The sequence below is a fragment of the Oryzias latipes genome, chromosome 8 (genome assembly GCF_053564925.1).
Source record: "Oryzias latipes strain Hd-rR chromosome 8, Olatipes_Hd-rR_3.1".
Classification (NCBI taxonomy): Eukaryota; Metazoa; Chordata; class Actinopteri; order Beloniformes; family Adrianichthyidae; genus Oryzias; species Oryzias latipes.
The window spans coordinates 9316223-9329271 of NC_136244.1; the positions used below are offsets into that span (position 1 = coordinate 9316223).

At 40.5% G+C, this 13049-nt stretch overlaps 1 protein-coding gene across 7 annotated transcripts in view; it reads right to left on the reverse strand.

Moving 5' to 3' along the window:
- The window catches only part of LOC101161975 (trinucleotide repeat containing adaptor 6A), a 48717-nt gene that overhangs the window by 18118 nt on the left and 17550 nt on the right, over positions 1-13049 (reverse strand). For all 7 annotated transcript variants that reach the window (XM_078951426.1, XM_078951427.1, XM_078951425.1 and 4 more), the window contains 4 exons: positions 12851-13043; positions 12317-12780; positions 9495-9626; positions 9247-9387 (listed from right to left, as the gene is read on the reverse strand). In XM_078951426.1, coding sequence (XP_078807552.1) covers positions 9247-9387; positions 9495-9626; positions 12317-12780; positions 12851-13043 — 930 coding nt within the window. The remainder of the gene's footprint in view (positions 1-9246; positions 9388-9494; positions 9627-12316; positions 12781-12850; positions 13044-13049) is intronic.

Consider the following 13049-nt stretch of genomic DNA (forward strand, 5'->3'; position numbering starts at 1 on the left):
CTCACTGCTCGGCTTGGATAAGAGCCCCAATGCTGAAGCCCGTATTAAAGTGGACCGCGCGCACCGCAGCCTGGCGCCCCGCGGTGACCGGTGATAATTAAGCTCCACAATCCCAGAGACAAGCAGCGGATCATGTCAGCAGTGAAAACGTCGCCCAGGCTGCAATATGAAGGACAACAACTCTTCATACACCAGGATCTTTCTGCAGCAGTTCGGGAGAAAAGGCGCGGCTTCAACGACACCTGCCGGTCCCTGATAGAAAGAGGCATTCGATTTAACATGCGCTACCCAGCTACGCTTGTCATCACACATAACGGCATTGAAAAGAAGTTCACGTCGCCGGGGGACGCACAAAGCTTCATCAACGCTCTAGACTGAAGTAAGATTGAGACTAAGCCGGTTTATGCTTCCTGACTAAAACAAAGTTTAATAACAAGCAATAACTTTGCCTAAACTACACAAGTGCTTACAGATGAGGGTGATGTTTATGTGCACGTGTGCATGCATATATGCATATTTGAGGGAGGGAAAAAAAAAAGGGGGTCATAGAACTGTTAATGGGTCAGTGGACTTTGTTTCAGGCATGTGTGAAGGGTTTACTTTTTGTCCTGATTCAATGTTATGTTTTATAATTGACAGCATCTAGATTATGTTTTTGCTTGGTGGGGTGGAAGTGGGATAATTATTTTTCCTGTAGAGTGGAGACTGCTTTTGGCTACACCTGGTTTTGTTATACCACCTGTTGGGTGGCTTTTTATGTTGCAAATAGATTTTCTCAAATATTTGCTTTACTACTGACTTATGTTTTGTTGGTTCTGTGTGTTCTTTTTTGGCCATCAAGGAATGATGGTATTGTTCTTTCCACCACAGCTGACTCGGCGTATTGGTCAACATGGGCAGCACATCCCTTTTTTCTCTATGATGGGTTTCGGTTACTCAGGGTTACTGTACTGTATGATGTAGCTGTCTGTTTTGCTAATGAGTAACACAAAAATAACAACTCTCAATGTCAAGGGAATTAATCATGTCATTAAGAGGCGAAAAGTCCTGTCTATGCTTAAGAAAGACGGGGTGCAGATTGCATTGTTACAAGAGACCCATCTGACCAACTTGGAACATTTAAAACTGAAACGAGACTGGGTAGGTCAAATTTATTATTCCTTTTTTAACTCTAAAAGCAGAGGTGTGGCAATATTAATCCATAAAAATTTAGCTTTAACTGTGGATAAAGTGATACAGGACGCAGACGGCCGTTACATCTTGGTTACAGGTCTGTTATATGGAGAAAAAATCCTCTTAGGGAGTGTTTATGCACCTAATACCTTTGATAGCTCATTTTACTCAAAATTTTTGGCAGAAGTCAGCTCCGTATCTTCAACTCACATACTAATTGGCGGTGACTTTAATTGTGGATTAACACCCAGCACAGATTATAATCCACCTAAAACTCAGGCACCCTCAAAAATGACAAGGGCTACAATTGAGCTGTGCTCAGATCTGAGTCTTTTTGATGCCTGGAAAATCTGTAACCCACGTACTAAAGATTTCACCTTCTTTTCACGCCCTCATCTCTCTTTCTCTAGGATTGACTTTTTATTTGTTTCGAGATCAGTCTTGGATAGAACCCGGGTATGCTCAATCAATCCGTGTGTTCTTTCAGACCACTCATCGGTATCAATGGAATTTTTGCCACCCTATCTTGACCCTTTATCCAGACATTGGCGTCTAAATCCAACTCTCCTTAACGATCCTTTATTTGTTAAATATTTAGAGGATCAGTGGAAGCTTTACATCTCCAAAAATGACCTACCTGAGGTCAGTGCCTCCACTTTGTGGGAAGCAGGTAAAGCATATCTCAGAGGCTCCATCATCTCTTATACTGCAGCAAAAAAGAAAAAAACCCTGGCCAGACAGTTAGAACTTGAACAACTCATTGCTACTCTAGAGGGGGATTTTAAACAGTCCCATGCCATAGCGGTGCTCGGAAAACTCGATGCTGCTAGATCAGCTCTGGACCAACTACTGACTCAGAATGCACAAACGGCAATATTCTATGCAAAACACAGGCTATTTGATTCAGGTAATAAACCAGGACGCCTTCTTGCCTGACTGGCACAAGGGAAAAACAGATCCTATGTGATATCTTCCCTCAAAGACAAAAAAAACAACCTGCACTTTGAAACCAAACAAATAAGTAAAATTTTAAAAGAATATTTTCAAGAACTGTACTCTTCCGAATATCAAGAAGCTGTCAGCCCCCCTGAAGACTTTCTTGACCATATTAATCTTCCAACAGTATCTGAACAAGACAGATCAGACCTTTGCAGACCTATAAAGACTCAGGAGGTCATAGAAGCAATTAAATCTTTAAAGGCTGGAAAGGCCCCTGGCCCACACGGATTTGGGGTTGATTTTTACAAAAAAATGGCCAAACATATTGCACAACCATTATTAAATATGTATTTGGAAGCCTTTAGGCTGGACTCTCTCCCACCCACACTGAATCTTGCCCACATTACCCTAATTCTGAAAGAAAACAGACCTCCAGATCTATGTACCTCCTATAGACCAATCAGTCTGCTTGGTGTTGACTGTAAAATTTTATCAAAAATCTTGGTGAGGAGACTAGAGGGGGTTCTGCCATCACTGGTGAAGTCTGACCAGACAGGATTTATCAAGGGCAGATACTCCCACTCAAATGTACGTCGCCTTTTAAATGTTCTGCAATTTTCACAAAACACAAACTACAGGGGCTTTAGCAATCTCATTAGATGCCGAGAAGGCGTTTGACCGGGTGGAGTGGGAGTACCTATTCAAGATTCTTGACAGGTTTGGTTTGGGTTCTGAATTTGGTCGGTGGGTGAAATTACTATACAGGGCACCAGCTGCAAGGATACTGGTTAACGGTTCGGTTTCTGACATGTTTCCCCTGGGCAGGGGAACACGTCAGGGATGCCCGCTATCCCCCTTATTATTTGCGCTTGCATTGGAGCCATTAGCGGAAGCCATAAGAACCAATCCTAAGATTTCCGGGGTCAAATTAGGAGTTACGGAGTACAAAATCTCCCTGTATGCCGATGACGTGCTATTATTTCTTACTAACCCAGAGACATCAATCCCAGTGTTAACCGCAATTGTTGGCAAATTTGGTCAGCTCTCCGGGTATAAAATTAATTTTGATAAATCTGAAGCTTTGTTCTTGAGGGATCAAAAACAGTGGGTTCCTCCATCAGACTTTCCATTTAGGCGGTCAAGCACTGGCTTTACCTATTTGGGTATCAGAGTTAGTGCAAATATTGCTGAACTATACAAATTAAATTTTGGTCCAGTCCTGGCCTCGGTGAAAAGGGACCTTAATAGGTGGTTTGACCTCCCATTGTCGTGGCTAGGTAGAATAAGTTTGATAAAAATGAACATTCTGCCTAGGGTACTATATCCTATGCAAATGTTACCTCTCAAAATTAATAGGAAAACATTCTCAGAACTGGAGAAATGCTTATCCAAGTTTATCTGGCATGGGAAGAAACCTAGATTGAAAATTAGGACTTTACAACTGCCATATGAGAGGGGGGGTCAGGCTCTTCCTAATTTTTGATTTTATTACTGGGCTTGTCATGCGCGAATAGTGTCGGGGTGGTTGCACGCTTTTTTACATCAGGGTGAGTTAGCTGTGGACAGTTGGTGTTGTGACCCGTTGTCACCTCTCAGTCTCTTATTCACAGATGTAGTTGGACTCCCAGTTGAGGTTAAGAACAATAATGTTATGCTCACTACAATTAAGGTGTGGCATGACATTGTGACTTTTTGTGGACGAAGGAAGTTTTCTAGTGCAATGCAACCTATAATTAAAAATAAAGCTTTCCCACCAGGTATAAGCTTTAGTATATATGACCAATGGTACACTAAGGGCTTAAGATTTGTAAGTAACCTTTTTGAAAAAGGTGTTTTTATGTCTTTTAGACAAATTCAAAGTAAATATAATATCCCACAGAAACACTTTTTTGGCTTTCTCCAAGTGAGACACTTTGTAAAATCATCTCTCACCTTTCCAGCTGATCAACCTATATTGAATTCCCTTGAAAACTTCCTTCTTAAATTAAATGACGATGCCACAACCAAAAGGAACTTTATTTCACTTTTTCACGAACAATTAATGCTGTTAAACCCCCTCTCAACTGGAGGAACTAGGATTCTTTGGAGCCGGGATTTGGGAGTGGAGCTCAGTAGTAAAACGTGGTCTAAAGCTTTTGTATCTGCCAAGACAGTATTCACATGCAACAGACTTAGAGAGAATCAATATAGAATTCTGCACAGACTTCAATACACTCCACAGCTTCTGCATAGATTTAGGAACATACTATCACTGCATCTGGCAATGTCCTTTGATCATTAGATTCTGGAAAAATATTGTAACAGAAGTCAGTTGTATTTTTCACAAAACAATCCCTCTGAACCCAGCGTTATTTCTTGGCGTGTCAGTGGAGAGACCACCTCTATCTGGTCAGGAGATGGTTTTATTACAGAAGCTTTTACACCTGGCGAGACGATGCATACTGCTGCAGTGGATTCAGGAACAACCTCCTTCTGTCACACAGTGGTATAGAGAGGCATTCAAAGTTCTACCTATGGAACGCCTCAGTGCCCTCTTACAGGGCAACTCTGATGCTTTTTATAAATTATGGAGGCCTCTGCTTGATCATCTTCCTGGTGATCTAGTCAACATTCTTTATAAAGGCAGTCCAAATGTTGTCCTCTGATTGAACTAATGATGACTAGGTTCCCCATGACATAATCCATGTAATGTACTAGTTGTATGTAACTAGCTGATGTGTTGCCTCCGTGCTGTGACTTTGTTGTGCTGGAAATGTTCTTGTTTTTATGTTTTTTTTTTCTTCTACTGTTTGTTTTTCTCAAAATAACAATAAAAAACTGTTAATACAACATACATTCAATGGCCTTGCATGTTGCACGAAGAGTACAAAAACTGTTGAAAAAACTTTCATAGCTAACACGGCAATTACAATTGCCGAATCAACAGATGTTTGTATTGGTGTGGAGGAAGCTGCAGAAACTTATAGCAGCATACTGCATTCAGTAAAAACACAGGTAATCTTTGTTCAAATTATTTTCCTGTTTCTCTATTTCTCTTTTCATTATAGTATCTTCTGCCATTTTTGGCACTTAACTCCTTTTACAATTTTTCTGCTATTTTAAACTATTAAAATGTTCAGCTCCTTCAGCTTTTTTCAGCTATGAGCTGGTCCTTTTTGTCATTCAAATCCTTGACCCTTTCAAGATATTCCAGGATTTTTGCCTTGATTGAAATGCTTGGGGAACCCTTGAAAACTTTTGCTTCTTTCTTTGGTGCAAATCTTGCTGGTTTGATACCACTCGCACTCGCATTTTTGTTATTCTGCTGTTTTCACTTTATTTATGGTCAAATTTAATCATTTCTTTATTTACATTTTTTTTGGAAAATTATTACCCTTTAAGTTTCATTGTCATTCAGCAATATAGCATTCAACCCTGCATTTTCTACTGAAAAATGAATCTCCTAAGTTTTTTTTGTGATTTTTGTTCTAATATTTTTAAGAACTTACCGACTCTTGAGAGTCAGGACAAAAGACCTTCAGAAAAACTGAATCTGTTCTATTTACTGATCATACTGTTCAAAATGTGTTTTGATTTTTATGATATTTTATACATTTTTAACCCACATCTTTAATTTGATATAAATGTTTTCTCAATTATAAAGACAGTGTTTTTCAATGCTGGTGACTATTTTGACCTAATGTGGAAGAAAAGAGAAATAACAGAGGGCCTAACTACCATTGATTCATTCTTTCATTTTTTTCATTCATCTATGCGTGAGGAAGCCGGAGTCCCCAGAGAAAATCCACGCATGCACGGACAGAACATGACAACTTCACACAGAAAAGTCTCCTTTCTGTTGTCCTGTTTCAGGTCCCCCAGTCGGGATTTGAACCTTTTAAATGTGAGGCAAGAGCGCTAACCACTGCAGCCACTAATGATACATTTGAGCATAAATATCTTAAAAAAAGTAACTATCTAGGCTAATCACCATTTCTTAAGATCCAACATAGTGAGTAAGTCGATCGATTTTAAATTAATGGTTTTAATCTATGAAAAATACTTATTTGGGACATGTTTTGTCTTGACTCAAGAATCGGTGACCTACAAAAGGAAGGAACTCCATACTAACTGACCTCATCTGCTCATTAAAAAAAGTTGAAAATCACAATGTGGCATTGTCGTAGACATGGTCTGTTAAGTTGGTGCTTGTCACAATGTCTGTTTTTTTCTTCCCACTGACTTTATCCACAAACATTACAGAGCAAAACGTAGTTCCATTGACCAGGATGAACTGTTAATTTCTTTCTATGGTGATGCAGAAATTTAGTTACAGCTGGAGTTTGCCTTGATGTGAAGCTGCAGAAGCAGGCAGGGACAGTCAATAAAGTACACAAACACACCCTAGACAAACAATGGTTTTTCAGTAAGTTATCTTACAAAATATTAAAATAATAATAATGGATTAGATTCATCTGCGGTGTTCAAAGAAAAGTGTTCAAAGAAAGATTCATTCACTCCTCATTCATACTATTCATACTAATCATGGTAAATCATAGGAGAAAATTTGATTTCAAACAACAGATTGTTCGAACAACATTAAAGCAAAAGTGTTTGTCTATAGCAGGGTAAAAATGTGGAATTCCCAGGAGAATCAGTTAAAAAGTTGTCAAAATATTATTCAATTTAAACGCATGTATAAAGCTAAACAAATTAGTTTGTACAAACTTGACTGTTGAATGGAATTTTTGGAATGTATGTATTAAATGAATGGAATGTATTTACTGTGTAGTGGAACTGTATATTGTGAAATCTGAGCACAGGTGATGGTGTGAGCAATGTAAATATGATGCAATGTTTAAAAGGGAGCAGATAATTATAAGAATTGTATTCTTCAAATCTGCTCCCTTCTAATCATGAAAATGTTCAATATGTAAGAGAAACTTGTAAACATTTGAACATCAATTTTCATGAAAGGAACAAATAAATAAATGAATGAATGAATGAATACTTGGCGACTGTTTTCTCTCTTTTTTGAATTCTCAAAGTTAAAACCTTCATAGAAATTAAGTCCAGGATCTTAGAATGGAAACAAAAATGAGCGTTGAGCTGGTCACCCAAAGACTTTCCTGCAACTCCCAAACGAAATAAATAAAGAAACACCTCATACTGGTCAATATTTAACACTTCCCCAACGTTTTGTTCTGTAATGTTTGTGGATGAAGTAAGCAGGAAGAACAAAACAGACTGGCAATATCATGACGAGCACAAAAACAAAACAGATCATATCTATGACATGGATGCATTGTGGTTTCAGCTTTCATTTGCAGCTCATCTTATACAGGCAGGACTATAAATATAATATACAGTAAATTTTAAATAAAACAACTCAGATGCCATTGAAGGGCAGACTTTGAGCTTCTTTTCCATGGGTTGAACAAAAAGATTGCATAAAAATGTGAAAACCTAAAGCATTTTTAAACACAATCCCTTCATTTCATGGGCTCGTAAGTAATTGGACAAATGAAATGAATGAAAACAAAATGGTCAGTGATAATATTTGGTTGAAAACCCTTTGTTGGCAATGACAGCCTGAAGTCTTGAACTCATAGACATCACTAGATGCTGGGATTTGTCCTTCTGCTCTCTGCTCTGCCAGGCCTTTACTGCAGCGGCTTTCAGTTGCTGTTTGTTTGTGGGCCCGTCTGAAGTTTAGTCTTCAACCATTGAAATGGAATGCTCAATTGGGTTAAGATCAGGTGACTGACTTGGCCATTCAAGAATATTTCACTTCTTTGGTTTAATAAACTCCTGAGTTGCTTTGGCTGTATGTTTTGGGTCGTTGTCCATCTGTATTATGAAACACCGCCCAATCATTTTGGCTGCATTCACCTGGATCTGTGCAGACAGTACGTCTCTCAACACTTTACGAGCCCATGAAATGAAGGGATTATGTTTAAAAAGTGCTTTAGTTTTTCACATTTTTATGCAATCTTTTTGTTCAACCCATGGAATAAAAGCTGACAGTCTGCACTTCAATGGCATCTGAGTTGTTTTATTTCAAATTCACTGTGGTAATGTACAGAAAAAAAATTAGAAAGAATGTGTCTCTGTCCAAATATTTATGGTCCAGACTGTAGTTTTCATTAGCAGATAAGTGCTCAGCCGGTTTGGAGATCTTTATTTTTGTAGTTCTTAAAAAGTAACAGAGAAAAGATTTGAATGAAAATCACCTATGTTTGCGTTTTTTTTAAATAAACAAAAAATAAAGATCAGCCACTTTTTTAAAATTGTTTGCAATAAGCTTCAATAGTAGCATCATCATTAACAGTTTTTAAAAGTTCTATGACAGACTTCTGCAGTTGTCCCCGTTTTTTCCTTTTATTGTGGCTCACCAGTCCCGCTTTTCTCATGCTGCTTATGTTGAAGGACTTCGAGCAAAGTCTGGGTTTGCACATTTCTGGAGCAAAATGTGTTTCCGGGTCTTTTAGTAGCCACAGTTGATACCTCTCCTTGAAAAGCCACTCCTTGTTAAAGGTGGCATTTCATAGTATGTCACGATAACATGAAAGCACCACGCGCTGAACTGATGACAAATCAAACTGCTTTACAGAAACATAAATTTCCATCACCGATAAGCATTTATACATTAAAATTTTCATTACTTTTCCAAAACTTTACAGAACGTTTAGTTTTTCACAAACTTTTCAAGGATTGCATATTCACTTTAAAAACTTTTTTTAGGTTTTTCATGACTGTATGAACCCAAGAGGATGAAAATACTAAAGAAATTTACCAAAAGGAGAGCAAATTTACATGATCAAGTTTATGCAGACATTTACTCGCCATGTGGTCACTATCCCTTTAACTCTTCCTCGCCAAGGAGCAGAAAATCCTGGCAAATGTTAATTTTGTATCCTTAAAAATAAAAATCTATCACGATAGACTCATTCTTCTATCGAGAAAGGGAAAGTATGTATTCTTTCAGTGAAAAAGCATTTCACAAACATCCGCTCTTGGGCAAAGTCGTTAGAATTTATAGAAGATAGAATTACATACCTTTTGACATTTGCTTTCCTTTGAGTTTACAAAACTTCTTTTTAAATAAATAATTTTTGCATAGTCAAATAAAATTATCCAAACTGTCCGACATACCTGACATTTTTTCCTGGTTTTGAGCCTGCATTGAGCCGTGTGATGAGTGGGAGTTGTGTTGAGAGGATATGTTCATGGCTTCTTGATCTGACTGATTAGACTTGCTGTTCCACATGTTGACAGAAGTACTGCTGTATTTACCTAAAAGACACATTAGTCATCAACCAAGACATCTATCAGCATTTTAAAAATGGTTGATCGCCAAGCATTGAATTGTTGTTTTTGGAGGGATTTGTGTAAATGTTTACCAGGATCTCCCCAAGCTGCAGTTCCATCATCGATTTCCATTCTTCTACGAATGGACTCTGGAGAAGGTTCTTCCCAACCTGTTGATGCTTCTTCCTTATGACCAACTGCGGGAATAGGACCTCCGCGCCAGCCTTAGAGTGGTAAAAGGCAAGTTATACAGTGCCTTACAAAATTATTCACCCACTTCGGTCCCTTTCATAAATCACTCATGGTCAATAAAATTTGTCTTTCCTCACAAAAATTTAATAGAAAAAAAGTTTCGATGCGAATGTGAAAACAGAATTCTACAAATTAATGTCAATGAAACAATGAAATATACTTGCATAATTATTATGCAAGTATATTAATAATTATATATATTAATATGTTAATAATTATTATACCCCTTTTAAGTCAGTACTTAGTATATGCACCTTTGGCTGGAATCACAGCACTGATTCTTTGTGGACAAGTCTCCATTCGTCTTTGCAAAACTGCTCAAGTTCTTTCAGGTTGCGTAGATACAGGGCATGAACAGCCCTTTTTAAGTCCAGCCACAAATTCTCTATGGAATTTAGGTCTGGGCTTTGACCTGGCCACTCCAGAAAATTTACCTGGTTCTTTTATTCCTATGTAGCTTATGCAGTATGCTTTAGATAATTGTCTTACTGGAAAATAAATCTCCCAAGCCGTAGTTCTCTTACAGACCGAAAAAGATTGTCCTCCAAGATTTCAGTGTATTTTGCAGCATTCATTCCGCCCTTTATCTTTACCAGCCTTCTAGTGGCTGCAGCTGAGAAACATCCCCACGGCATGATGCTGCCACCACCATGCTTCACAGTGGGGATGGTGTATTTTTTTTTTTTTTTAACTTGTCCTGTACAACAGCTGGGCAGACAGATGAGAACTGAGGGCCTCTTGTGTTGGACATATTTTACTTTAACAACAGGGGTTATTAATCTTCAGACAAACCAAAGGTATGTCTGAATAAACCCCTTTTGTAATTGAGGCCAAACTTTATTAATTTCAATCATGTATGAAAATCTTTGGTGTTGAACTGGACGTAAAAGGAAAGAAGGGAAAAAGAGAGAGGGATGTTAGAGAGGGGGGGGGGAGTAAGACCATGAAGCAGCATAGAGCAGACAGGTTTACTGGTTGTTTATCATTACGGTACGGTTCAAATCTAGTACAAAAAGGGCGGGGCCTGTCCACACACACACTCAAATGTTATCAACACACCTGCTGGCTGAAAAAATGTCCACATGTCAACATGTACACAAAACAGTGTTCACACACGCATACCTATGCCTTTAAACCAACTAGTGTGAAATCTTCCATTCATTCAATCATGCAAACTATTAGTGCAAAGGTGAGCTAACACCTGTGCTCAGGTGAGTGTTAATGTTCTTCTAAAATGAATGGTGGAATGTGAAAAGAAGGAGCGCCCAGCCACCCCCACACCTAGACCCCTGCCGCAGCAGCAGCGGCAGCGGCAGGCGGAACCCCCAACGCCACACGGCAGCAGGCAGGGGACAACCGCAGGACCGCCGCGAGGCCCCCAGAGCCAGAGAGCAGGGAAGCACGGGGGGGAAAGAGAGCGCCGCCCCAGCCCAACCAGGAGAGCAGCCCCCCCGCCGCGCCGGAAGAGCCCAACGCAGGGCCCCACCCGAGAAGGGTGCTCACAGCCCCAGACGAGCACCCCATCACCACCCAGGTGTTCCGGGCATCCCCCCGCCCCAACCCCAGGTACGAGCCAGGACCCCCCAAGGGAGACCCGCTCCGCACTCCAGGCAGCCACCCACCCGGCCCACGGTTGGTCCAGGGAGGAGCAAGGCAGGGGCCAGCCACCCCCACCCCGGAGGGGAGCACCCCGGGGAAAAAGGGGGCCCACAAGGGGTGTTGTAAACATGGCCCGACCAGGCTTGACTACTGTTGGAAAGTGGGCGGGGCCCAGCGCCCAGGGGCAAGGACCAGAGCCCACCCCCAGGGACACGGACACCCCCGGCTCAAATGTAATGTCAACACATACCTTTTGGCAAACTCTAGTTGAGCTCTAATAGGTATTTTCTTCAACAGTGGCTTTCTCATTGCCACTCTCCCATAAAGCTTTGACCAGTGAATAACCCGGACAACAGTTGCTACATGCACAATCTCTCCCGTCTCAGCAGCTGAAGCTTGTAACTCCTTCAAAGTAGTCGAAGGGGTCTTAGTGGCTTCGCTCACAAGTCTAGTTGCACGGTCACTCAGTTTATGAGGCCTTATCTAGGCAGATTCACACGAGTCATATTTCTTCCATTTCTTGATGATGGATTTCACTGATGTTCAATGCCTTGGAATTCTTTTTGTGTCCATCCCTGACTTGTACCTTTCAACAACCCTTTCTCTCAGTTGCTTTGAGTGTTCCTCTGACTTCATGATGAAAGGGTAGCTAGGAATACCGCTCCACCAATATCTGGACCCTTCATAGACTGGTGTTTTATAACTCAGTCACTTGGGACACACCCACTCAGGTGATCTTCATTTCCCTAATTGCAAGAATATTGCCACTAATTGGATGGACATCTATTGAATTTGACCATTAAATTTAAAAGGGGTAAAATTCATATTTTTGTTTCATTGACATTATTTTGTAGAAATTTGTTTTCACATTGAAGTTTTTTTCAAGTAAATTATTGTGTGAGGAAAGAACATTTATCTTTGTTGACCATGAGTAATTTATGAAAGCATCAAAAGGGACAAACATCCAAGGGGGTGAATACTTTTGCAAGGCACTGTATTATTTGAATGTCAGGAAAAAAACTATTAGATCTATTTTGTTAGAAAAGAAAGTTTTCGTTGTCACCTGTGGGTTTGTTCGAGCCTTGATTGCTCCTGGATTCTGGGCCGCTTCCCCACTCATTGGAAGGTTTAGAATTTGATTCTCCCCAGCTGTTAGCTCCATTGCTGTTCTTCACTGGCTCACCCCAGCCTTGAGTGCTACTCTGAGGGTTAGATTTGAGTACAGAGTTCCCCCAGTTGGAGCCCTGGTTTGGGGGGATCTGGTCTGGAGTATTTGATCCTCCGTTGCCCACCCAGGTATTACTGCTGCTAGTTTTGACCCGACTTGGCTCACTCCAACATCCAGAGCCGGACCGGTCACTGTCGCTGTCCCAGCTCGCTGAGCCAGCACTTTTCTGAGGCTCCCCCCAATGGTTATTGGCCCCTGCTTTGGTGTCATCAATACTACCTCCCCAGGCATCACAACCACTCCCAACATTAGGACCCCAGCCTTGCTGTACAGTGGAGGTGTTTGTCCAAGTACTTGATCTAAAACCAAAATGGAGATGGTTGGTAAAGTTTTTTGTAATTTATTATTCTCAGAAGAAATAATAATTACCTCTCTTCTTTCATATTGTTGTTCCAGGTGTTGCTGTTGTTACCGCCCTTGTAGTTGGATCCATCTTCCCAGCCACCATGGCCACTTCTTCCATTAGGTGGGCCTTTTCCATCCCACCCAGGAGTTTGTCTCCGATCTCCCCAGCCAGAAATTCCACTGTTGGGGCCTGCACCGTCTGATCCAACACCCCAACCTAAAC